Source organism: Anolis carolinensis, chromosome 1, assembly GCF_035594765.1.
Source record: "Anolis carolinensis isolate JA03-04 chromosome 1, rAnoCar3.1.pri, whole genome shotgun sequence".
Taxonomy (NCBI): Eukaryota; Metazoa; Chordata; class Lepidosauria; order Squamata; family Dactyloidae; genus Anolis; species Anolis carolinensis.
The window spans coordinates 60199876-60225105 of record NC_085841.1 but is presented as its reverse complement, the minus strand read 5'-3'; the positions used below and the strand labels follow the sequence as shown (position 1 = coordinate 60225105).

At 38.4% G+C, this 25230-nt stretch overlaps 2 protein-coding genes across 4 annotated transcripts in view; one reads left to right on the top strand and one right to left on the bottom strand.

Moving 5' to 3' along the window:
* gpr137b (G protein-coupled receptor 137B) overlaps positions 1-5964 on the top strand; it is a 30632-nt gene extending 24668 nt beyond the window's left edge. The window contains exons 5-7 of the mRNA XM_062975281.1: positions 1094-1218; positions 4059-4183; positions 5041-5964. Of these exons, the coding sequence (XP_062831351.1) occupies positions 1094-1218; positions 4059-4183; positions 5041-5152 (362 nt within the window). The 3' untranslated portion in view covers positions 5153-5964. The remainder of the gene's footprint in view (positions 1-1093; positions 1219-4058; positions 4184-5040) is intronic.
* Positions 5965-9261: 3297 nt separating this feature from the next.
* ero1b (endoplasmic reticulum oxidoreductase 1 beta) overlaps positions 9262-25230 on the bottom strand; it is a 37999-nt gene continuing 22030 nt past the window's right edge. For 2 of the 3 annotated variants that reach the window (XM_008124013.3, XM_008124001.3), the window contains exons 6-16: positions 22280-22353; positions 20787-20907; positions 20656-20702; positions 19419-19430; positions 18870-18896; positions 15030-15122; positions 14502-14748; positions 14258-14327; positions 13171-13257; positions 12229-12362; positions 9262-10588 (exon numbers count right to left, since the gene is read on the bottom strand). In XM_008124013.3, the coding sequence (XP_008122220.1) occupies positions 10528-10588; positions 12229-12362; positions 13171-13257; positions 14258-14327; positions 14502-14748; positions 15030-15122; positions 18870-18896; positions 19419-19430; positions 20656-20702; positions 20787-20907; positions 22280-22353 (973 nt within the window). In that variant the 3' untranslated portion in view covers positions 9262-10527. The remainder of the gene's footprint in view (positions 10589-12228; positions 12363-13170; positions 13258-14257; positions 14328-14501; positions 14749-15029; positions 15123-18869; positions 18897-19418; positions 19431-20655; positions 20703-20786; positions 20908-22279; positions 22354-25230) is intronic. The other variant, XM_062975268.1, reaches the window with a different exon arrangement.

Genomic DNA, 25230 nt, shown 5'->3' with positions numbered 1-25230 from the left:
TTGGGCATCTTCCAGCAGCAGCCTTCCTACCACAGTGCAGTGGGTGTCTTCAATGAGCTTCACATTCTGCAGAGCCAATTTTGCCATGCAGTTTACATTACAGCTGTGCTGAAACACATTCAGGGTCTTATTTCAAGTTTTCCCCTGACTCTGCTTGATGCACTTTAACCTCCCGTAACAAACACTGCAGCATGCCTTGGCAGCATGTGTTACATAGTCACCACAGTTTGAAACTGGCCTCAAACTACATTATATGGTCAGTATAGATGAGGCCCTAACCGTGTTAATCTGAAATATCAACATGCAAAGACATCCAAGAAGTACTTAGTCCGTGAAAGCTTATGCCAACTTCATTTTCTCATTTTGTCTCTAAGGTGCTACAAGATCCATTTGTATATTTTACTACAAGTAAAGACAAAAACTACTTTAGAATACCTCATTTCCACCCATGCCTGCAAAGCTTCATGGAAGTCTATGGACATAACTTGGATTTACTGCAGAGTTAAGGGGCTTATATAGGAGTATACCAGTGAGGTTTTGATTTTACATATTTCCTCTACCACTCCTGAGATGGAGATGAATTGTTATCTTTGTGTCATATCCATGCTCGCTTCCCCTCAACCTAACCAGGCCAATTGCATTGTGGCCATCTCAAATTAAGGATCTGGCTTATTTCCAATTGAGGTGGTTACATCTGAGAAAGCCAAAACCACACCAAATTGTCTATGAATAACATGGGGTACAATTTGTCCAATGTTATGTCTGAATTAGGAGCACAACCATTTAATAAATTCCAACCACATTTCATCAAATTGCCTGGTTTGAAAATTCCTTTGAAACTGGTATGTTCATTTAAATAGATGCATATTGATCGAGTTAGGCCAAGAAGTTTCTAGATGCATCCAAACGATCTCTGATACCCACGAAGATGTTTTCTGTATAAGTGATTCGCAGAGGGCAAAAATTGCATCTCAGCATTATTACATTTTCTACTACTGTCTGCAATAAATGGTTGGGATGACATGGTGGCTGGCAAATACTGAGTGAAATTGTTTATTTTAACCCCTTTTCACTTTGATTTTGCAACAGGCAGATCTGAAATGCCAGCTGGGTGATGCTGGATATATAGTATTTGGAATAATACTTTTTGTTTGGGAGCTCCTGCCTACTTCTTTAGTGGTGTTTTTCTTTCGTGTTCGAAACCCTACAAAAGATCTAGTAAGTTACATTTATTGTTTTTGATTGACATATAACACATTCATTTTTTTCTTTTAAAAAGGAAAGCCTTGCTTAATTCTAACTTATCAAATAGAGCCTCTCCCCATTGAAATCACTATTTATCTATGTCTAGTGAAAAAATAATTTCAACAGGTAATATTGCTAGTTTCGTGCCCCTGCTGCTGTGCTCCTATGACTTCCAACACCTAAATCATAGGTAAACAACCAGTACTGTTGGCTTTTTTGTTTCCTGCATCTTTCTACTCATTCAAATAAAGCCTGTTATATGGCCACTTAGCATGTAATTTCAGCAACTTCAGCACCTCCATCCCCAGTCACAACAAACATTTTCTTAATGATGTCATTCTTACTTAACCCAAATTATTTTCTCTTGATAGTCTTTTTATCAGATAAATATTAAATTTAAATTATTATATATGCTACTGCAAAAAACCTATGCATTAATAGGAAAATCCAAGATGCTGAATCTTGGAGAAAGATTTGCAAATAGATTTCTGTGTCTGGGTTGTTTAATTAACATAATAGCTCCAGAATGTCTCCAGGGATGGATGGATAGATAGATAGATAGATAGATAGATAGATAGATGAAAAACTATGGATTCTCTAGAACACAAAAACTCTCAAGCACTCCCACTAGCTACAGAATAAACAGAGTGAACAGGTCAAGCAATCATTAATGCTTACATAGAACATAGTTGAGAGAAGTACAATATTAAAAATACAGAAGAGCTTCAGGACACTTCTTGATGAGAAAAATCCCTTTGGGAGTCTCATGTTTTGAATCAATCTGCTGTTACCCATGACCATAAGTAAATGGCACTAGATTTGTTCCTAAGGGCAGGATAATAGGCAAGTAAAAAGCATTAGGAATATCTCAACCTCAAAGGCAACAGATCTTGTATCTTTAATAAATAAATCGGTATCATATTATTGTAGACAATTAGCCACCAGAGGGAGTAGTATCTTCCCAAAATAGTAATACAGTACAGTATGTGTATATATATACAGTAGAGTCTCACTTATCCAACATAAACGGGCCAGCAGAACGTTGGATAAGTGAATATGTTGGATAATAAGGAGGGATTAAGAAAAAGCCTATTACACATCAAATTAGGTTATGATTTTACAAATTAAACACCAAAACATCATGTTATACAACTAATTTGGCAGAAAAAGTAGTTCAATGCGCAGTAATGCTATGTAGTAATTACTGTATTTACGAATTTAGCACCAAAATATCACTATGTATTGAAAACATTGACTACAAAAGTGCGTTGGATAATCCAGAACGTTGGATAAGCGAGTGTTGGATAAGTGAGACTCTACTGTATCAGGAAGCTTATACTGTATATACAAGTGCAAAAAATCTCCTGTGTATTGACAGAAAAATACAAGACACTGCTTGAGATGGACCTGCAAATATATTTGCATGTCTAGGTTTTTTTTTAAATAACATAATCTTATCTAAATGCACAGTTTATCTAATTTATATAATTTTTATCTAATGACAATATTTACCTTTCCCCAATAAATCATGGTGAGATGGGAAAGCAATAAATTTGTGGCACCAAAAATAGCAGGTTTTGTAGCATCTGAAAGACCAGCATAAATAACACCATACACTTTCATGATCATCCTATCAGGCATTTGGCTGTAGTCTGCAAAAGTTTATGAAGTAATAGTTCTTAAACCTTTTCCACTTGCAATGCTTTTCCACTTGGTAATTTTTTGTAACCCCAGGTTATCTATATATATAAAAGAGTGATGGCATCAGGGCAGCGGACAAAACAACAAAACTACAGGCCCCCCAACCTCAAAATTTGACAATACAACCCATCATTCACGGCTCTAGGTTGATACAACAAAAAGAAAAGAAAAATAAAGTCTGAATTACAGGGAGAGAAATAATAGTTTTTATCCCATTGCTGCCAGTTTGAAGGCTAAGCTCCGCCCACTTGGTCTTCTAGCAACCTACTCAGCCAAGGGGACAGGCCCAGTTAGGCCTCACTTAGGCCTCTTCCACAGATTTTAACTGGATTATATGGCTGTGTAGACTCAAGGCCCTTCCACACAGCTATATAACCCATTTAGAATCTTATATTATCTACTTTGAACTTGATTATCTTGACTCCACACTGCCATATAATCCACTTCAGTGTGCATACTAAACATAAAGACAACCATACAACAGACATTCAATGCCACCACTACCTCAACAATTTCTCACCAATGCGTGGCCAGGCACAGCTAGTATAAGTATATAAAATACATGTACTTATAAACAAATCGGCATTTTTAAGGCTTGCTAAACAAGTAGATTCTCCTTTTTTATGATATATGGCCAGGACTGGCCTGAGGAAATTTTTGGGGGTACGCAAAAAAAAATTTTTGCGCCCCCCCACCGCGCCACGGGAAGCGTGGTCAAATCTGGCACCGCCTCCCACGCTGCGCGCGGGCACCCTGATCCCACCCCCCATGGCGGGGGCGGCGCGGGAGGCGTGGCCAGACCTGGCCACGCCTCCCACGCTGCACACGGGTGCCCTGACCGCGCCCTCCACGGCGCGGGAGGCAGGGCCAGAGCTAGCTGGTTCCCATTCACTGCATCTCCACTCTCTAGTTTGAGGGATAAGACAGAAGGATGTAGAAGACAGGGATGACAAGCGAACACTGGATGTGAGGACACAACGCTGAAAGTAGGGAGAAAATGAATTAGCTTCTCACAGAAGTATCTTGATGAGACAAACATCTGTATTTCTCATTTAAAAAGTGCCAAGAAAACAATGAGTCCGTACAAAGTAACCTTTCGTTCTCTTTCCCAGACAATCCCAGGAATAGTACCATCTCATGCATTCAATCCAAGATCTTACTTCTTTGACAATCCTCGCAGATATGACAGTGATGATGATTTGGCATGGAGCATATCGCCACATAGCATCCATGGCAGGTGAGACAGATAGATGCAGTGATCCTGCAGAAATGAAATATTTCAGAGTTCTCCATGACTCCCAGAATTACAATCTTTAGCAAAGTGTTCAAGGATGGCAAGTTAAGGAAATAGGATGTAGTTAAAGCTTAATAACAATGTCAAATGCTACTTATTGAGATTGGAACACAATAATTAAACCTTTAGAAAGCTCCCATGTACAGTTATGAATGGAAGAACTGTGTTCAGTGACTTTGAGCTACAGAATCAAAGTCTTCAGTCTCAATTATTTCAAACAGGATGAAAGTGCACTAGTTGACTGGCCTTTGCACAAAAGCCAACTTCAGTTTTGTTCATTAATTGTTGTTAAATTGTACAAGGTTGCGGGATGTCAGAAGAAAAAAGAATATTCCTTTTAATGTATTATTCTAAAGAGATTGCTAGGAAGATTACCAGCTGAATGTAGATCCTGTAAGGCATAAATCAATCAGTTAGAAAAATCTGCAATCTTCCTTCCTTTGTTTCATCAAAAATACCTTGTGTGTAAATAAACATTATTCTCAGATTTCTCTCTCAGTAGAATTGGAAATTGTTACTGTAGAACTCTTAATGACCTGGATTAACAGCTAAGTATGAAATTTAGGCCAAGCCACAGCATTGCATTCTGTTACAATTCCAGGCCCTCTAGCGAATTCCTGTCCAAATGCTATTGCCATTCATTCCAAGAACCACAGGATTGCAGCAAACATGTCTACACAGTTCCTTGAAACAAACTGTCTAGTCAAGTCCTTGCTAGGAACTTCACAAGAACATGTGACCTCAAATGCTGTTTTATGTTTCATGTTTTATGCTCTTAATTTCTCCTTAATTTTTTTTAGCTTCTCGCCTGAATACTACGACTGGGGGCATCAAAGCAATAGTTTCATGGCTCACGCTGGATCTCTGCAGCATGATTATATATCAGAGACTGAACGACCAAGCCCAGTGTAACACCAAACCATTTCTAATTTTGCTTTTATTCAGCATAAGGAATGGAGCACACGTTACACAGACTTTGCACAGTGCATGGAAAAATGTAGGAGAAAAAACAAATCTACTTTATAATGCCACACAATAGTTATTTTTCTGTGGCAAGATATGGTTTTTCTGCTGTGATCCTGCAAAGTTTTCCATGTTCGCTTAAATTATACATAGGAAAACTCTTACTGAAGTCAGTGAATCCACATTTATAGTGAAGACTAAACAGGAGAACTGCTGCTGAAATCAATGTCTCCTTTTGCAACAAAGTTTAAATACAAGAGTTTTTACAAGGTTGTAGCTTCAGGGAAAATTTTGTATTTTTATGTGAAAGATACTGTATTTCATATATAGAATCTTTTTCTTACATTGTCACTTTTTATATGTACAGAATTAGTTACATTTTTAACACTGATTTCACTTTATAAACTATAAACTCGAGCATTCCTTATCCAGAATTCTGAAATCAAAATACTCCAAAGTTGTCCACATGTGTGGCTGCAATAGTGGCACCTTTGCTAAGGCTTCAGTGTACACAAACTTTGCATTATACACAAAATTAACATTTTATATAAGGTGTCTCATCTCCAAGACAGTTCATCATGTATGTGTATGCAAATACAGGTATTACAAATCACATTAAAACCCAAGTATTTCGGATAAGAGATACTCATCTTGTATAGTGTACAGTATAATTGTTGTGCTGGTTCAAACTGTGTGCATCTCATCAAGTCTTTTAGACCAATGTCAGTATACAAATATAAACCATTAAAATTCTTGTTCCAGCAAGGTGTTCATTTGTTTTTTTTAAGGGACCATGGATTTTAATCTTATTCACATTTTCTACTTAAGAGTACCCAAAAAGGTTACTGATACATAATACTAGCCAATATTTTCTCATTTTTTTCAGTCACATCTAGAGATGGTGTGAAGTCCACAAAGTTTAGTTTGCATAACCAATGTGTTTGGATGGATGGCATATGCAAGCACAGAAACAAAAAGCTTTACTCTCAATTAAGACAGAGACAGGCACCTATTCAGCTTCAAGGCATAAAGATGTAAATGTGACTGGGACCTTCTCAGCAATCTTTTTTTTTGGGGGGGGGGGGGGGGAGTGACAGCAGAGCCTGCATTTCACTGCACCTGGATAGAAAATGGCTTGTGCAAGAGCTTATTGGCTATTGTCTTATATTGCTATTGCCTTAACTAGGAGTCACACCAACAGTAACATCTTAGCAAGGTTCTGTCCAGATTCTCCACTGGACCAAAGAGTTTTTGGTACTAGAGGGATACAGCTGAATATGATTTTGCTTAATGTATCACAAATCAGATGAACAAACCTCATTACTAATCTGACCAACAAGACATGACATACCATAGTACATTTTTTCCAGTTCTCACAAGTTTTCAGAGTTCCTCTACAAGAAGAAAAAAATCAACCTCATTTTTTAATAGTTAAGATTTTTAGAGCAGAAGTGTTAACATAATAGAATCAGAACATAGTTTATTCTGCACTGGTTATATATGTGTACATATATGTACATATTTGTACATATCAAAGTATCTATGTTGGTTGGTTTTATCACAAAGGCTCTTGCATGGCTTGATGGAGCTGAACCAAACTTGGCACGCATACCCGTCATTATCCAACTTGAAATAATTGTGGAGTTTCTTTCAGCAACAAAATCCACCCCATTTGGGGGTGAAGGCCTCAGAAAGAGAAAGAAAATCTACATAGCAATAGATACTGGTCTATAGGTATGTGTGTATGCAGCATTCAGATGCAAACACAAGAGGGCATTATACTAAGGATTAGCTACTAGGGCACAAAATTACTGCACCATGAGGCCACCACTGAAAACCACAGCAGGGACATTCATGCCAGAAAAGCAAGTAAGCAATTTCATGAAGAATTATAGTTTGGAAAGCGTGTGTACATGAGCGCATGCATGCCTGCACCTTGCTTTAAGGCTGAAAGAGCGTTACTTCAAAAAAAAAAAAAAAAAGACCAGATGAAGAAAGAAAAAATGGAAAGATATGCGTGAAGGGATGAAAAGAATAAAAAAGAAGGAAAGACAAAGGGGGAGAACAAAAATGAGATGGGAAGATAAAGGGGGGGGGGGGGGAAAGGACAAGGGAAAGGGAGGAAAGAAAGAGCCAAATAGACAATGCAAATGGTGTGTCTTCACTTTGAGGCTGAGAGACTTCCATTTCCAAGAAAACGTTTCATCTGGTGCCATTTAGGTGGTTAGGCTATGAAAAGGGCAGGATGAAGGCTACATTGAGGCATAAAATCCAGAGCCTGGAAATCCATAGCAAGCACATCTTTAACAGTCAAAGAAGCAATCGATGTATTAAAACATTTTAAAATGAGAGAGGTGATGACTGGACTTCTACTGAGGCAGAGAGTATGTGACTCAAGGACAAAAGAACGTGACTTGCTCAAGGCAACCATTCAAGTCTTTATTTAAAAGTGGATTGTTTCCACTTTTCTCTGAGGCCGAATTTGGCCCAAGGCTGAGAGACAACCATTTATTAATAACTAGCTTTTGTATCTGTCATAGTCCAGGTATGCATTTTATAATACTATTTATTAGAAATATTAATTTAATTAGCTTTACAATTTTATGATTTTTCCCATTAGAAAACATATGCCTGGGCAATACTGGGTACTTAAATTAGTGTGTGTATGTATGTGTTTGTCTACATACATACATACATACATACATACATAGATCTATATTTATCCATTCTGTAATTCTGGGTATTGGTATTTTGAACCCATCTGATGGAGTAAATTGAAACTGGATTTTAAATTTTTGTGGTTTTAGTAGGACTGTGTTTTTTGTTTTATGATGTTTAATTTTGTTGTCTAGTTTTTCTTTTTGGCAGTTGAATGTTTTGCCTTATGTTGGAAACTGCCCTGAGTCCTCTTGGGGAGATAGGGTGGTATATAAATTAACTTCTTCTTATTATTATTATTACTACTACTACTACTACTACTACTACTACTATTATTATATCTATATAGGGAGCCCCCAGTGGTGCAGCGGATTAAACAGCTGAGCTGCTGAACTTGGTGAATCAAAGATCAGTGGTTCAAATCCGGGGAGCAGAGTAGGCTTCCACTGTTAGCCCCAGTTTCTGCCAACCTAGCAGTTCGAAAATATGCATATGTGAATAAATAGGTACCGCTCTGGCAGGAAGGTAACGGCACTCCATGCAGTCATGTCAACCACATGACCTTGGCGGTGTCTACGGACAATGCCGGTTTTTTGGCTTAGAAATGGAGATGAGCACCAACCCCCAGAGTTGGGAGATGACTAGACTTAATGTCTTTACTTTTACCTTATATCTATATCATACACATACTGGTTGGAATCCTATATGGGAGTTTCATCTTCTTAAGTGGACTTATGAATGCAGATTAGAAATGGATCAGTAGAGAGGTGCTGTTAAATGATTGCACAGCAGAGCCAGCCACATGACCAATGCACATCACTCTCACTGAATCATAGAATCATAGAATTGGAAGAGACCTTGTGGGCCATCCTGTCCAACCCCCAGCCAAGAAGAAGGAAAATCGCATTCAAGCACCCTTGACAGACAGCCATCCAGCCTCTATTTAAAAGCCTCCAAAGAAGGAGCCTCCACCACTCTCTGGGGCAGAGAGTTCCAGTGCTGAACAGCTCTCACAGAAAGTTCTTCCTAATGTTCAAGCAGAATCTCCTTTCCTGTAGTTTGAAGCTGTTGGGGACCCATACACATCTTCACAATATACTGATGGGATTTCTTAGTGACTCTGCTACTTAGCTGAGCATGCTATACTGTATAAGATTATGTTAAGCAAAAGGTAGTAAGATAATCCTTAAGTATAAAGATTCTGCTCAAATTGCCCAGATGCTCCAGCATACATTTCTTCCTCTTAATTTTTTTAGGCAAGATTTCAATTATGCATAACAGTATAGATGACAAGAATACCGCTTTCCCTTTCCAATGTTTTTCCCATGCTTTAAACTTCTATATTCTGAAACAGTGTTGTTTAAAGTAATGTGATCCGTACATATGCACAATAGTAAAGATTTCTTAAAAGGGTTTAAGAGCACTTTTAATTAATTCTGCAAAGACTGTTTTACTTTTCAAAGCAAAACATATATACAAAGTCTGTATGTTGTACCAACATTGACATTCATGCTGTATTCAAATATCCCTCACTAAATACAAATATTACATCACAGAGAACTTTTAAGTAAGCTGCTCCATTACAATTTTTATAGAAGTCTTCCTACTGCAAAATTAAAAAAATCATTTGCTTGCTATTGTTCTATGAACAAATTAGATTTACCTTTATAAGTAGGATCAAATTTATGCAGAGAATACCCGTTTTATTACAGCTGTTACCTTTCTCCTTTTTTAAAAAAAGGTATGATTGGAAATTGCATAGGCAGGATATGAAGCATTGAATTTGAAGGGTCCCTTTTAAAATAAGTTTTATTTTGAAAATGTATATTTTGCTTTTACTCTCCACTTATTATTTGAATTATAGAACCACCACAATAAGACAAATAGGTATTATTTCTGGAAGTGGGGTTATTTTAAATGTCAGTAGACAGAAAAACTAGCTGTACAGAGAGGAGCCAAGAGCTGGCTTCAGCAAAACAGTCATGTTCACAGCAGTGACCTCCCAATGTCCCCTTCAGCACACAAGTACAAGAACTGATAGATGCTGGGATAAGCTTAAGACAGTCTCTCCTCATAAGACAGGCAACTGTGACAGAAACAAAATTTAAGGAACAAGGTAGCAAAAAAGGGGCAAAGTGGAAAAAGAAAAAAACATCACCCCTGGATACAAAGGGGCTCAATTTAGTAAAATTCTTACTGGCCATTTCTGCTACTGTTATAAACAAGTCAAATATGTAGTAACACATCAACTAAATTTTGTTTAACAGCATCTGGTCCTTCAAATAAATACAACAGTTTAAAATATCACCGTTTTTAGGCAACATTGCAATCTTTTCCCATTAAGACAATGGAAATAATATGTATCTAGATGAAACTACTTGAATCTCAGTAAAAAAAAACCCAATAAAAAGTTTGTTGCAAGTGACAGTACAAGAAGTGTACAAAAATTAAGAAAAAGAAACAGTGGAAGATAAGCATAATTTACATGTTTAAAATTAGGCATTTCACTCATAAATATCTTTGTCCAATGGCTAACCGTTTCTACTTTAAATATTCAAGTGGGTGTTACACTTTTTTTCTCTTGTAGAATAGTTGCTATAAATATTGTTTTGTTTTGCTTGGTATCAAATCATCAACCACTTCTAGCAGTAGGTACAAAACCTTCGTTAACTTGTCTGTTGTAATAAAATTTTGAAATTCTGCAGTTCTCGTATACTTGTAGAAAGCCTGTAAGAAGACAGACACAAAAGGTTGATATTAATATTGCATTCCATCTCAAAAGTAGAAATATTTCTTATGTGGCACACTAATGTCTTCAGTTTTCAGCTCGCGGTGCCAATCAGAACTTGGCCCAGGATGACATTACCCAGCTCTTGCTCATTCATTCCTTGTAACTAAACCTACAGATGCTTTACTAGTTTAGATGTTTTTCTGAACTAATGTCCAATTTCAATAATATACTGGGTGATAGTAAACAAACTGAAGCTTAATCCAGACATGTCAGAACTGATTGGAATAAGGAAGGTTTTATAGTCCCCTTCAAATCCAAATACACAATTCAAACCCTGTACTCATCCCCGAATCCTGATGCTCGAGTGTCTAGAGACTGAATACAACCACAATTAAAGCTAACAACTATACTGTAAGGAAAGAAGAAGACCAGGTTACATGGATTCACTCGCATTCACTGATCTGTCACAAGTCAAACTGATTTTTATGGCAAATGATAAAAACAAAATCAGCTATGCCAATTTCTATAAAGCTGTACCTTACCATGATGATGGGTACTTTAGTTATATCTGGTTTGGACTTCTGTATTAAACTATACATGGAACTTCCTTTGCAAAGTGCCTGCAAACTTCACAGTCCAAAATGCTCTATGCATACTATTGACTTACCAGGGGGAAGAGGGGAGAAGGGGATGAAATTTACCCTTATTGCATCAGCATTACTAGCTACAAGTCTATTTATAGGTACAAACTGAAGTGACGTATGATCTACAAAAGCCCTGTGTAACTTTGGATCAGGCCAACTGAAAGACATATTATTCCATATAAGCCTGCCTTAGTATTAAAAACTTGGGGAGAGGTATTTGTTTGGGTCCCCATGACAGTAGAGGATATGTTTCCTGCAGATGTAAGAGAAAGCTTTCTCAGTCTCTGGAACTCCTTGCTATGGAAGCTAGGCCTTCACTGTTGTCCCAATATTGAACAGAAAACAACTGTACACAGACAAACTTTTGTCATTTGCTGCTCAGGTAATTTGTGCAGCTAAAGCAAAGATTGCCAATGAAGATACACACTGCTCATTGTAGGGAGTGTGGGGATGACATGTATTTCACGTGTCTAAATATATTTTCTAGGATCAACTCATTGGATCCAATCTTAATGATTTAATAGGTCCCAGGTTCAATCCCTGGGAGCGGCGGGAGCGGCCGCTGTTAGCTCCAGCTTCTGCCAAACTAGCAGTTCGAAAACATGCCAATGTGAGTAGATCAATAGGTACCGCTCTGGCGGGAAGGTAACGACGCTCTGTGCAGTCATGCTGGCCACATGACCTTGGAGGTGTCTACGGACAACACCGGCTCTTCGGCTTAGAAATGGAGATGAGCACCAACCCCCCTGAGTCAGACATGACTGGACTTAACGTCAGGGGAATACCTTTACCCTAGGTCTACTCTAGCTGGGACTAGCAAATGAACACTTGTATGTTAAGATGGTTTTATTTTTACTGTGTAACTTTTAAAATGTTTTAAGAGGGCTATAAAGTTTTGGTTCTATAGTTCAGATAACAATGAACAATTCAAGGCCACACTAGAATAGAAAGATTATCTTATAATACTGCTACATTAACGAAGTGCCACTTGCCTTCCAAATGCATTTAGAAGAGCAACTATCTCTTGCCGTGTGAGTTGAAAACCTTTTGATGGGCTATTTTCAGGAAGGTTTCTTATTTCTCTTTCAGAAAATAAGATCTTCAAGGCAGTTCCTAATCCTTGAGTCTAAAAGAAAGATAGCTCATTAAACAGCAAGGAAACAGCAGCCAAGAGTTAACAGAAAAGTTACAACAGAAACATAGATTGAACACTTTGAACTAAATCCTTTGATAAAATCATGGCCCAAATCTAGGAGAGGGCACCACTGATGGAACTGCCTCCATCAGCAGGATCGAGAAAGGCAATCTTGCCTCCCCACTGAAGCCCCTTTTTATAAAAACATGTCCCAGAAAGCTGAGAAACATGTTTGAGATAGTTTCTAGGTGGCACCAAAAGCTGCAAGCAAGGAGGACAATAATTTTTTATCTCATATTGTTCTACAACAATACAGTAGTGATCCATTTACTTTTTGATAGATCTACCATTTCAAGTTTTTAATTCATCCCAGTAAATGAAACAACTAAAATCCTATTCTGATGGACATTCCTTACCAACTGAAAGTATCAAACATTTTCCAATAGATTTTTTTTGGTAATGCAAATATAAACTCTTAAGGCTTAAAATTATCAATAAATTCAAAGAAACATATTGTACTCAGCACAATAAAGAAACAATGTTTTCTATAGCTTGGCCAACTAGAAATCATCAGTAACAAATATGTTAATATAGATAAAATGGGACTGAGACTAGTAAAGATTAATGTGAACCAGTGATAAAATGTAGTGGCTCTTCTCTACTGGCTCAGAGCTTATTTCAACCTTATTTTGCAAAACATTTCCAAATGGTTGTTAACAAAGTTATTTGGAGCTGGCCTACTTGAAGTCACTTTGAAGCTAAGAGTATATTTATCCACAAATGATAGGGGATCACCTACCTGCAATTTACCCCATAACCTGCACTTATCACAGCCAACACAATCCATGATACGGGATATGTTCTTGAAATGTAGCCTCAATTCTTCCTATGAATAAATAGAGACACCCATTTAAAGGATAAAGCTTTCTATTTTATAAGACAATGAAACACTGCATTTCCTGACAAAATTATTGGGCCTGATGGAGTTGTGTCACTTTCCTCTCTAAGTCAGGGTTAGAAGTGAATACAACTGCTCCTCTCTGTATCAGTGGTTCCCAAACGGTGGTCCGCAAGAAACAGGAAAATGGTTTATGAAAGTCTTTGACAGAAAGCGTGGCTGTTGAGAAAGGGGCTCCACAGGCATAACCCCTCCCCCCTACACACACACACACACACATCTTTCTCCTGCTGTCCTTTCCCCTCCTCCTTTCTCCCAGAGCCCTGGCTCCTGTTAGCATTTGGGCGTAGAGTGCTTTTCTCCCATTGGCCCAGCCAAAGGGATACAAAAGCACCCATGTGCTTCCTTCCCTTCTCTTGCTTCCTCACAAGGAGCCAGTGATGATGGAGCCATCACTGCCCTGTGGGCTTTAGCTGCCTCTTCTTCCTTGTAATCCAGCCTGCCAAGGGGGCTTTCTTCCTTGTCTCAACAGCAGGTAAGGAATAAAGGATACAACCCCCTCCCTTGGCCCAATGTTGGAGCCCTCCTTCCTTACTCTTAAGGAGGCTGATGCTGCCAGAGTCCCATTTGCAATCTCCTCCTTGCAACCCAGCTCCCCGCCATCTGGGCCTGCAAATGGGGCTTTGGCAGCAGCACCATCAAACCCAGGCAAGGAAGGAAGGATCCAATGCCTCCCTTCTCACCCCTCCCTTTTCCCAGTATCGGACCTTTCCATGGAGGATAAGTTCCAAGACCTCATGTGAATACCTGAAACCCTTTTTTAAAGTATAACTGGGCAAGAAACATACCATAGATTTACACTGGAGGATTTAGAGAGGCCCATAAACACTTCTGAGGGAGGTAACATTTTTTTAGAGTGTAAATGAATGTATTCAGGAAGTAAAGCCACAGATATCAAATCCATGAATAAAAGGATCATTGTACCTACCTTTAAAGATTTGGCTTCCTTTTTGTTTCCAGAAAACATAGACTTTTCGTTAAAGTGCATAGGAAAGGACCTGTATGAAGGAAGTACATATAAAAATACATCATAATTTTGAAAATGTTTTGTATCTCACATCTTTTTTACTAATAGTCTCAGTTTAATTAATACTTTCATCTTCAGGTAACTTCCTACACATTTTTCAATGCATCTGACTATCTAGCTGGCAATGAATTTTGGACATACTTACTTTGTGTCTCTGAAAATTTCTAACAGAAGAGACTTCGTCTCCGTATCTTCTTGAGTATTTCCAGTGTAAAGGTCTACGATTGAACGCTCAAAATATGATGCAACCTTTGACAATGCACGCAGCTCCACCAAATACAAAAAATACAGATTTTTTAGCCGCCTTGGACCTTCACTTTTTGTTTCACTAGGGTCAAACCGAAGGGTAAATTCCTTAACATTGTGGCCCCAACGAGGTCTCCCCCAGGTTTCTGGAAAAACAGTATGTTTTAGTGATTTTGCTACACTGTTCAACTTAACAACTTCTTGCTATATTTTTCTGTATCTTGCCTTTCTTCTCAAATCAGCATTGAAGGCAGTTTACAATTTAAAAATCATCTTGAATATTAAAAAGGAATTGAATTATTCTCTGTGTTAAAATCATTCAAACTATTATTTAAAAGATAAAACGCAATTAAAAGATCTAAAAAGATAGGTCTTTGGAATACCATGAGCAATTGACTTCCCAGAATAACAAATACAGACAGAGTACCTTCAAGTAGGTATTTTGCACAAAGATGCAAGTTGATGCTAGCATGAAGTCCTGAAATGAGCTTGTAAAATACACGTTTCTCAAGACAAAGGCCTAAACAAGAAAAAATGTGTTAAAACCTGTACAACTTAGTATGACTCTCTGGTCTAGTCCAAATGTCCATGACTCCCATCACAAATGCTTGACTAGTGTCGGTTATGACCAATAAAATTTTACATAGCTTGCATACAGGTTATCTGAAAGAGTACATTTCCCTCCAAAAGCCTAGTTTTGGGATTGTTGCAAAATGCCTTCTCTTGCTTTCATCATCATCACAGTAATTGTTATGATTGAGCCTCATGGCTCTGCTTCTGGCAGACGTGGACGTAAGACTCCTCGAGAGTCAGATACTCTCGAGGAGCGAGAAAGAAAGAGGCTGCGAGATATCTTTGCAGAACCATCTGACGAAGAGTCTTTTAAGGGGTTCACGGAGAGAATGGAGGAAGAGCTGGTTAGCTCGGAAGAGGATGAGATGGATTGGACTCGGGTAAGGGAGGAGTTGGGTGCCACTGGCAATAATGGGATGGAAGATGAATGGGGACCTTCAGGATTAGACCCATGGACAAGCTGGAGGGATGGGACGGGATCCACAGCTGGGGATGCTGTGGGGCGTAGTCAGAGGTGTTCCAGCTCTGATGAGGAAAGTGATGAGGAAACGCCCGGGTTAAGGAGGGCAGCTGATAGTGATGAGGATTTGTAACTGGCATAAAATGAGGCTTGGGAGCAATTGCAAATTGCGTTGGGCAAGGTAATCTGGACGAACGCTTGGGATCTGTGTGGGACGCTTTCCTGAAAACTGGTGTGTTTTCGTGTGCTGATACGTAAGTTGTTTTGGAATTTGGGTTCAGATGGCGGGAGGAATTGTGTGGGCTTTTGTTTGTGCAAAACCTCTGCTTAATCTCAATAGCTTTGACCTTCCGTCGTCTTCTTGACGGACGCCATCTGCTACTCTGGATTTACGGACTGAAAACTGACTACGGGCTCGCTTTCTCCCATTGGACTTGGAAAACTGCAAACGTCTGATTCTGCCTCTCGACCTTCGGAACGAATTGGGACTACGCTACTGCTTCAATCCTTGGCTGTTGAGTTTGTATTGGAAATTTGCCTTGCTGTGTGAAGGAGTGACTCCTAGTTACTCAAAACATAGTGCTGGCAGCAGAGTGTTATCTGCTGCCAATTAGTTGCATTCTTTTGAACTCCTTGTTTCCCAGCTTCTGTTTGTTTTTCCCCAGGCTGAAGCAAGCTGTTTTGATTTTACCCGGATTAAACTCCGGTTTAATCCGGTTTATCTTTTGAACGTTTTTTCTTGCCCCTTTTTGTTTTTAAAGGCTAAGTTGCCTTGCCCTTGTCTTTTACGGGCATTTTGAGTTCTGTAAATCCAATAAACTCTGTTATCTTTGATCTTGTGGCGTTCTGTCCTTGACAGTAATAGCTGATGAGGACACAGAACAAAGTCTTCTCGGTGGCTGATTACAAACTGTAGAACCCCCTTCCACAAAATACTAGCTTGGTCCCCTCTGTACTCTTTTTCTGTGGAAATTCAAAGACAGGCTTTTGACATTCACCTGGTTGTTGTATAAGTGTTTTAAACGGAAGCTATTGACCTTTACCTGTTCTTCTTCTGTTATATTTTAAATTGTGAACTGTGCTATAACCCATGAATAAGATGAGAGCAAAAGTTAGGAGCATTTAACAAATATTTCACTCTCCTTTTAAGAATACATGGGGGCATATTTAGAAATGGCTAAAGAGGAGAACATATGTTTATTTCAGGGGTTGCAATTGCTCATCTTAAAATGTCTACATCTATATAAATATGGGTAGGGAAAGGAATATTAATGAGGAAAAAGAATGTGAACGCAGCCAGGGAAACACAAGGGAGAAAGCAAGAAAAGCAACCTGCATCTATTAAGGACCCAGCATAAAGGCAGAGATGACACAGACTCTCATCCCATTATCCCGCAAACCAGAGATAAAAAGGCTGCATTCTCTTCCTCATCAGTTTCTTTTTAATCCTAAACAGAATTTGACAGAGGCAATGGGAAGCTATTTTAGCACTTCAGGTGGAACCAAGCAATTGCCATTTTCAACTTCCTGCAAAAGCTTCCCGTGGCCATTTTAATGAGGGCACACAGGCTTTTACTTTATTAAAATAGCTACCAAAATTTCTCTGCAGAAAAAAACTTATGCAAAAAAGCCCTTCCTAAAAACGGGTGTTGCTGCTCCATTCCACTTCAAGCTCCAAATGGCTTCTCCACTTGGCTGAGATCAAGAAAGAAGTTGAGAAGAAGGGCAAGAAGAATATATGCCTTTCTTTCTCTGGTTTGGGAAAGGGAGGAATACTGGGATGGGTTCTTGGCTCTACCTTCATTGTGGGTCCCTATTCAAGCACTGACATGTGTGAACATCAACCCAATCTTTTTGAAGATTTTGTTTATCAATTTTTTTTGAATATACATGATGCTCTATGTTAATCTGTGTTGTAAACTGCCTTGGGTCTCATACTGTCAGAAAGGTCAAATGTAAATAAAATAAATCTGTAATAACACTATGGTTTCCTAGTATACCAATGAACGGCTTTAAGTATTGTTTGCACACATTCCCCCACTCCCTGCACGCTTTTTAAAATCATGTACAGTCTGGAAGCTTTGCTTCCATTTTTAAACAAATTGGATTTAGGATTGACTTTGCTGTACTCGCAGAAGGGAGGAGACACACATTTTGTCAATTTTCTTTTCTATCTGCAATCTCTTATACACTCTCAATTCTGTTTCAGAATTGAGAAAATCCCTGTGATAACACAGGACTATAGAAATGGATAAAACAAGCTTCTCCTCTCCTTCAACCAACAGGATCCTTTATAGAATCAAAAGCATTCTGTGGAGCAGAAGCCACAAGGCAATTTTAAGTTAGAACAGAAGCAATAGATAACAAATCAAGATTAAATCAGAGTTTCAGAGCCTGGCTTCTTTTCACTAATTCATTCATTCATTGTTTGGTACGTGCAATATGTTAAAACTTGCAAGTTGATCTCTTCCTCTAGTTTGCAGAAAATGGTAGGAAGTGCACAGAAAACAGTGAGCAGTGCACGCTGCAGTTCATTCATGTCATGGAAACCCATGGTTTTATTAAATTTGTATCCTACCTTTCCACCAAAAATGGCACTCAAGGCAGCTCATAATAAAAAAATTAAAAAACACAAAACCTCAATTAAAACCTAATATAAAGTCAAACACAGTAGCAAGCAAGCAATACAGTAGATAGTCATCCGATGAAAACTTCCTTCAGCCACAAATCCACTTACATACTAAAGGCCTCCCTCAGTATAAGAATCTTTAGCATGAATGGAAAGGACAACAAATAGGTAATCCTGCAACGGATAGCAGCAAGGTCTATATAGGAAGGTGACACAGGGGACTGAACACATGGGGCAACTTAAGTAGATACATTGGTAACAGGTATCTTGCTCATGTAGATAGTAGGAGAGATTTTACTTTCATAAGCTTATGTTCTAACCATGCTATTAAGCTTCCAGAAGCTTTTGAGCATTTGGCTTGAATTAAATGTATTAAGTTCATCCTGCTGCACTTGGATAAAGTGACCTTGAGCTACAATGTCAGTTTTAGTTCCACAGGTTAAATCCTATAGAACTAGAAAAGGCTGAAAGTTAACTGGTACGAGTTTTCTTGACTGAGATAAATTAGACAGTATTTTAGGTGCCACAGGATTCCCTGATTCTAGAGCTGCATAAATGTAGTAATTTTCTATTTTACCAGCATTTTTCCAAGGTAATTTATTTACCTTCTAGCCATGTATAGAATGATTCTCCTAGGAACACAAAATGAAATTCAGATTAGAATTTTGAAACTGCTAAATAAGTTTTCAAATACCCTAAGAAACAATTCCTTAATCAAAAACACATAAGTCTATATTTGCTTTAATTTTTTTTTGTATAAACAGGCATAGGAACTAACTAGAGACATGAAAAGCTCAAAGTCTGCTACACTGACATTTACTAATGCATAGATCTCTCAAGATTCACTAATCTGCTTTCTTCATAATGATCATTATAGAAATTAATATCCGGATAAATTAGCAATGATTACCAAGAAACTATTTCCACTAGCCACAAGGAAAGGACAAACAATTTGCATCCACACTGCAAAGATTGAGTGGTGTATGTCCTGTTCTGCCTGATCTGGCTTCTCTTTTGCCTCCTTCCCTCCCTTCCTTAACAGCAGCATTCAGCGCAGTGTTATTTTCAGTTGTAGACTTCACATATTTTAACTATTTATTTGCTCTAAAACTTAAAGAGACACACTGAAAGAACACTCCATTATGAAAACTCACCGTCATCCTCACCTGAAAAAAAGGAAAGTTTTAAAAGATGAGCAACAAATCAATCTATTCATAGACTGTTTTAAACAAAAATATATATTTCTTAATTTTTAAAAATGTATACATTTTTGGATTTGTTGTTTAGTTCATCTGTTTTTGTACTGAGAATATAAAGATGCAACTAGTCATCTCAAAATAGTCATACGGCACAAAAAGATGAGCTTAAACATGGGTTAAAGAAACAATAGAAATGGTGCCTGATCAGATCTTTAAAGAAAGTGTAATTCTATTCAAATCAACAGGTTTTTTTTTTCACAGGGTGCAGGTGTGCTTTTGGAACAAGTGTTGATGATCCAATCAGCATATATACTTCATAACTTTGTATTAACTATGATAAATATGTTGATTGCATCCTTTCTTGGAAGTCAACCAGAGCATACATCCACAAAGTTGGATATATGCTCCGGAAACATCTAAACTAGCCAACTAAAATGAGTTTATTTGTGGGGCATTCGAAAAGTTTCCAGATACAAAACAGAGTGGCCAAATTTTTAAGTGAGGCCTCATGCTGGGATCACAAGAACCATGTGCAAAAGCCTTGAGATTTCCATACCACTGATTTGACAAGGCTGAATAACTAATATCCTCCTTCTCTAAGGCAAATCTATTTGTCAAATGGATCATCTTCAGAGGTGGTTCTTTGAATACCTACAGATGCTAGGAATGTAGGTAACAAATGGAATGCTTTATCTGTGGTAGGATCCAGGTCACAAACTTTTTCTGAAACTCACTATTTCAATTCCCTTAATTCCATAGCATTCAGTCATGGTGCTTAAAGTGGGTCAAACTGCATTAATTCTACAGCGCACATACATCCTGAGTCACCAGGTGAGATTTATTCTATTCACATATGCTTTAAATGGTATTCAAAAGCATTCACTGTTGTTTCTCTTTTCTGCTTGTTTGCTATTTTATACTTTATAATGTTAGTTGACACTTTTATAAAATGTGGATTCGTTTGGAAAGTGCTATAACAGCACTTGTCAAAGGAGAAATGCTTATCAAAGAAACATGAACACAAAAAGGACAACAAAAAGGATCACTGGAGAGTTTATATAAGAGGAACTTCATATTTCTTAAGTTCTTTTTGTATGTTTAAATGATTTAGGCATTTGTTGCTTCAAACTTTCAAATGGCACAGCTTCCAACTCTATGATTCTACTAATTTACAAAGAATTTAATGCCTCACCCTTGCTTGGGGCCAGAGGATTCAGTGGACGATACACAGAGCGTGGTCTAAAAGAAAGAAAAGATCTGAGATACAGTTTCTGTAATTATAAAAACTGAAATGTTTTAATGTTGCCCTCTCTCCCCAGTTACTTGAAGCAATTTTCTTCATAGATACTGTTCCACACTCTCCATGCAGAGGGCCCCTTATATCCAGTATATCGCTCTGGATTCAGCAGCAAATCCACATACTGAGCATCAGGAGATCTCTCATCTAAAAGAAAGAAGTAATTCAGGTGATTTCTTGGTTGTTTTCCTTTGCCACACAAATAGGAGACAAATAGGTTGCTTGGTACATATGTTCATTATTACTACTATTAACAACTAAAGTATCTATGAATGAGATATTAAAAATCATTTGTGAAATTTATTCTAAACCCACATATTTTTCAACTCTCAAACAGAACTTTTGAGTTAAAAGTTTTTTTAAAAAATGCTACAGCAAATAGCCCACTACAACTTCCTTTTTTTCTTCACAATTCATTGGGAAAGGAAATATAACAGAAAAGTGGTATGAGGACATTTTGTTAATTGTGCCACAGAGATCTGAAGCTACACAAAACCAACATTTTATTTAATAGAAGGGACCGAGCTTCCAGTTAAGTAGAATCCAAATTGGCTTTCACAAGCTCTTTTGCTATGTTTGCTTCAAAATGAATATAACTGCAACAAAAAGAGAAAATAACTGAATACATGAAATGATTTGTTCCAGAACTAATCTTTATTAAGAAAAAATTCTAATACTTCCAAGATGTTAAAACCATGCTATAAACCCATTTGGGAAAATTTGGGATTCATGGGCAATAGCGGAAGGAGATGCCTTACAAAAATGATAGATATAATAATCCATCAAATCAAGGTCTAGAGGATGATGAACAAGACTAACCTGATGTTGTTGTTACACCTGAATTTGCAAATTATGGCAAATGCTTACACTTCAAACCAGTTTCCAAAACCAGTGTTTGATTAAACAAATCTGAATCTGTTCAAACAATAAGCAGAGATCATACGGAACCTGCAATAAAATGTGTCTCATTTCAGAGGTTACAGCCAACTACATGGCCATGTCACCTTTCAGGGCAGTCCATCCCATTGCCTTCCTTGCTCTACTTGTCTGCATTTTGTGACCACTATACTAACTCAATTCTAATTGGCTGTTTTAGGATTCTATCCACAACTTGCATTTTTTGATTTGTAAAAAACAGGGTGTTCACCTGTAACCGTGGCTTCCTCCAAGCCTGATAACATTCCTCCGTCCCTCTCTCTATATATATGCATGCGGATAAAATTTGAAAAAAAATATATGATGGAAAATGACAGTCAGCATTATTGGTTCTTACACTGTTGCAAACTATGCATAGCAATCAAATGCAAATGCATAGGAAAACTGTGAGAGACAGAGTGCGTGGTGCCCTGGTTTATTTGTTTTGGAGGATCTTTAGAACCAAGTTGATTTTCTAAGAGCATCTGGGCAAGTGTTCTCTTTGTGAAGTACATGGATCAATTTTCCAAGTGTAAGGAAATGAAATGTGATGGTTAAAAAACAGGTTGCAAAACACACAATTCAAAAGAACAAACAGTTTTACCATCAAGTTCACAAAAATGATCCTGTGAATCATCATATCTGGCCCAGTCAATGAAAGCCTCTTTAGTTTGGTTGCTGTGGAAAAGGAAGACAAAAAATAGTGTTAGTAAATGGATAATATTGTTGGGTACTTCCAAGTCATTTCTGACTTATGACAACCCTAAGACAAACTTATCATGGAGTTTTCTTGGCAAGTTTTTTTTTCATTGTGTTTGCCTTTGCCTTCCTCTGAGGCTGAGAAAGTGTGACTTGCCCCAAGATTACGCATAGAGTTTCCAGGGCTAAGCAGGGAATCAGCCTCTGGTCTCCTGAGTTATATTTCAACACTCAAACCACTATGTTACACTTGAAAATGCATTCATTTATATTTCTAGAACCTTGTACTACAGAAAAAAACTTTCTATTATTATTGAAATGAGGTTAAAGCAGTTATAGCCCCCAAAGTGACCGACAAAAGTAGCAAGTAAGTAAAACAGGTCATAAAGTAATCACAAAATATAAGATACTAGCTGTGCCCGGCCACGCATTGCTGTGGCGAAGTATGGTGGTATGGGAAATAAAGTATTGAGGAATTTGTGGTAGTTAAGGTAAAGGGTACAGGTTTTCCCCTGACATTAAGTCCAGTCGTGTCTGACTCTAGGGGTTGGTGCTTATCTCCATTTCTAAGACGAAGAGCCGGCATTGGCCATAGACACCTCCAAGGTCATGTGGCCGCTGGCATGACTTCATGGAGTGCCGTTACCTTCCTGCCAGAGCGGTACCTATTGATCTACTCACATTTGCATGTTTTTGAACTTCTGGGTTGGCAGAAGCTGGGGCTAACAGTGGGGGCTCACTCCGCTCCCCAAATTCAAACCTGCGACCTTTCGGTCTGCAAGTTCAACAGTTCAGCTCTTTAACATGCTGCAACACCAGGGGATATTATTTCCTAAAGCTTGTTAATATACAATATTTCTGATTGTTGCTTTTTTTTTTTGTCTGTTGGAGGCAAGTATGAATGCTGCAATTAGCCAAAATGATTAGCATGTAACGGCCTTTCAGCTTTAAAGCCTGGCTGCTTCCTCCCTGGGGGAATTCTTTGTTGGGAGGTGTTAGCTAGCCTTGATTGTTTGGAATTCCCTTGTTTTCAGAGTGTTGTTCTTTGCGATATTTTATGTGCTTCTACTGTTTGTGTAGATGAAGAAGTCCCATATGCAGTGCTTGAGCGCACACACTAAAAGAAAAAGAAAAAGAAAAGCCTGTGGCCCTCAGAAAACAGAGGATTTGCCAAACTTTGGTGATGGGAATACTTTGTTGGGAGGTGTTAGCTGGCTCTGACTGTTTCCTGTCTGGAATTCCCCTATTTTCAGAGTGTTGTTCTTTATTTAGTGTTCTGATTTTAAAGATTGTATTGTTTTGTTTTTATATAATTTTTATATATTCCGATTTTAGTGTTTTTGAATACTTGGAGCCAGATTGTGTTCATTTTCACGGTTCACAGCAACACAATAATTATAATAATGATAGTAATAATAATGACGTTGGTAATACACACTGCTTCTCTCCCTTCTCAGCTTCCTTTCTGGAAGAATCATTTCTTGGGAGGTGTTAGCTGGCCCTGATTGTTTCCTTTCTGGAATTCCCAATTTCCCTGCTTCCAGTGTTGCTCTTTATTTACTGTCCTGGTTTTAGAGATTATATTGTTATGTATTATTATATCACAGTAATTATTACACATTATATTTATAATCTTATATTATCTGCTTATAACTGGATTATCTTGAGTCCACACTGCCATATAATCCAGTTCAGTGTGGATTTTAAACAGCTGTGTAGAAGGAGCCTCATACAATCCAGTTCTAAGCAGATACTGTGGATTATATTCTGGGTAATATAGCTGTATTGGACGGCCTTGAGTGTACACTGCCATATAATCCAGTTCAAATCAGATCTGTATTTCATAGGCAGTGTGGATCAGGCCTAAGTGCCTGTCCCCTGGGTGCCATCTTGGCTGAGGGAGTTGCTAGGATACGAAGGGGGTGGGACCTAAAGGCAGTGTGTGTGTGTGTGGGGGGGGGGGCTAAAGGCAGCAAAACCTACCTTTCTAACTGGCAGTTAAGGGGAGAAAGGCTCGTTCTCATTCTCTGTAATTTGGACTATTTTTCTAGGGGTTTTTTTATGTAAAAACACAGACCGGATGACTATGTGTTTTGTTGCCAAATTTGGTGTTATTTGCTCCAGTAGTTTTGTTGTTCAAGTTAAGGGAAAAATGGTCAGAACATATATATATATATATATACACACACACACACACACACACACACACACACATATACATACATACCGTTTCCCCGAAAATAAGACATCCCCATAAAATAAGACCTAGTACAGGTTTGGGGGAATTGCCAAATATAAGACCTCCCCTGAAAATAAGACCTAGGAGGGAGCCGCAGCCGCTGCCGCCGGGGCTCCTTTCTCCTTCCTCGGCTGGTGCTGTGTGAAAGCGTCGCTCATGCTTTCCCCTCTCCCTTCCCTTGCTTCCCTCTTTGGTCAGCACTCACTCAAGAGGGGGAAGGAAAAAGCGAGAGAAGCAGTTTTTCCTTAAGCTTCCTGTCCGGTGTTGTGTGAATGTGAAAGAGACGAGGCTGCTTGAGATTGTCCCTTCCCCCTTTGGCCGGCACTCGCTCAAGAGAGGGAAGAAAAAAAGCGAGAGAAGCAGCTTCTCCTTAAGCTGTGTGCATGAGATCCTTTTCTCCTGCCTTTCTCTTTCCCTTTCGCCAGGCATGCACTCTTCCTGCCTTCTCATTTTCCCACCTCCTCACCTTCCACATGGCTGCCTTTCCTGCCTCCTTCCTCACTGGATGTGTGCCAGATAGTGTTTGAGAACCAGGTACATTTTTCAAGAAAGGTCTATTATTATTATTTCTACTTTTTGGAAGTGGGTTTTGCACTACAGGTCCCATCAGGCCTTAG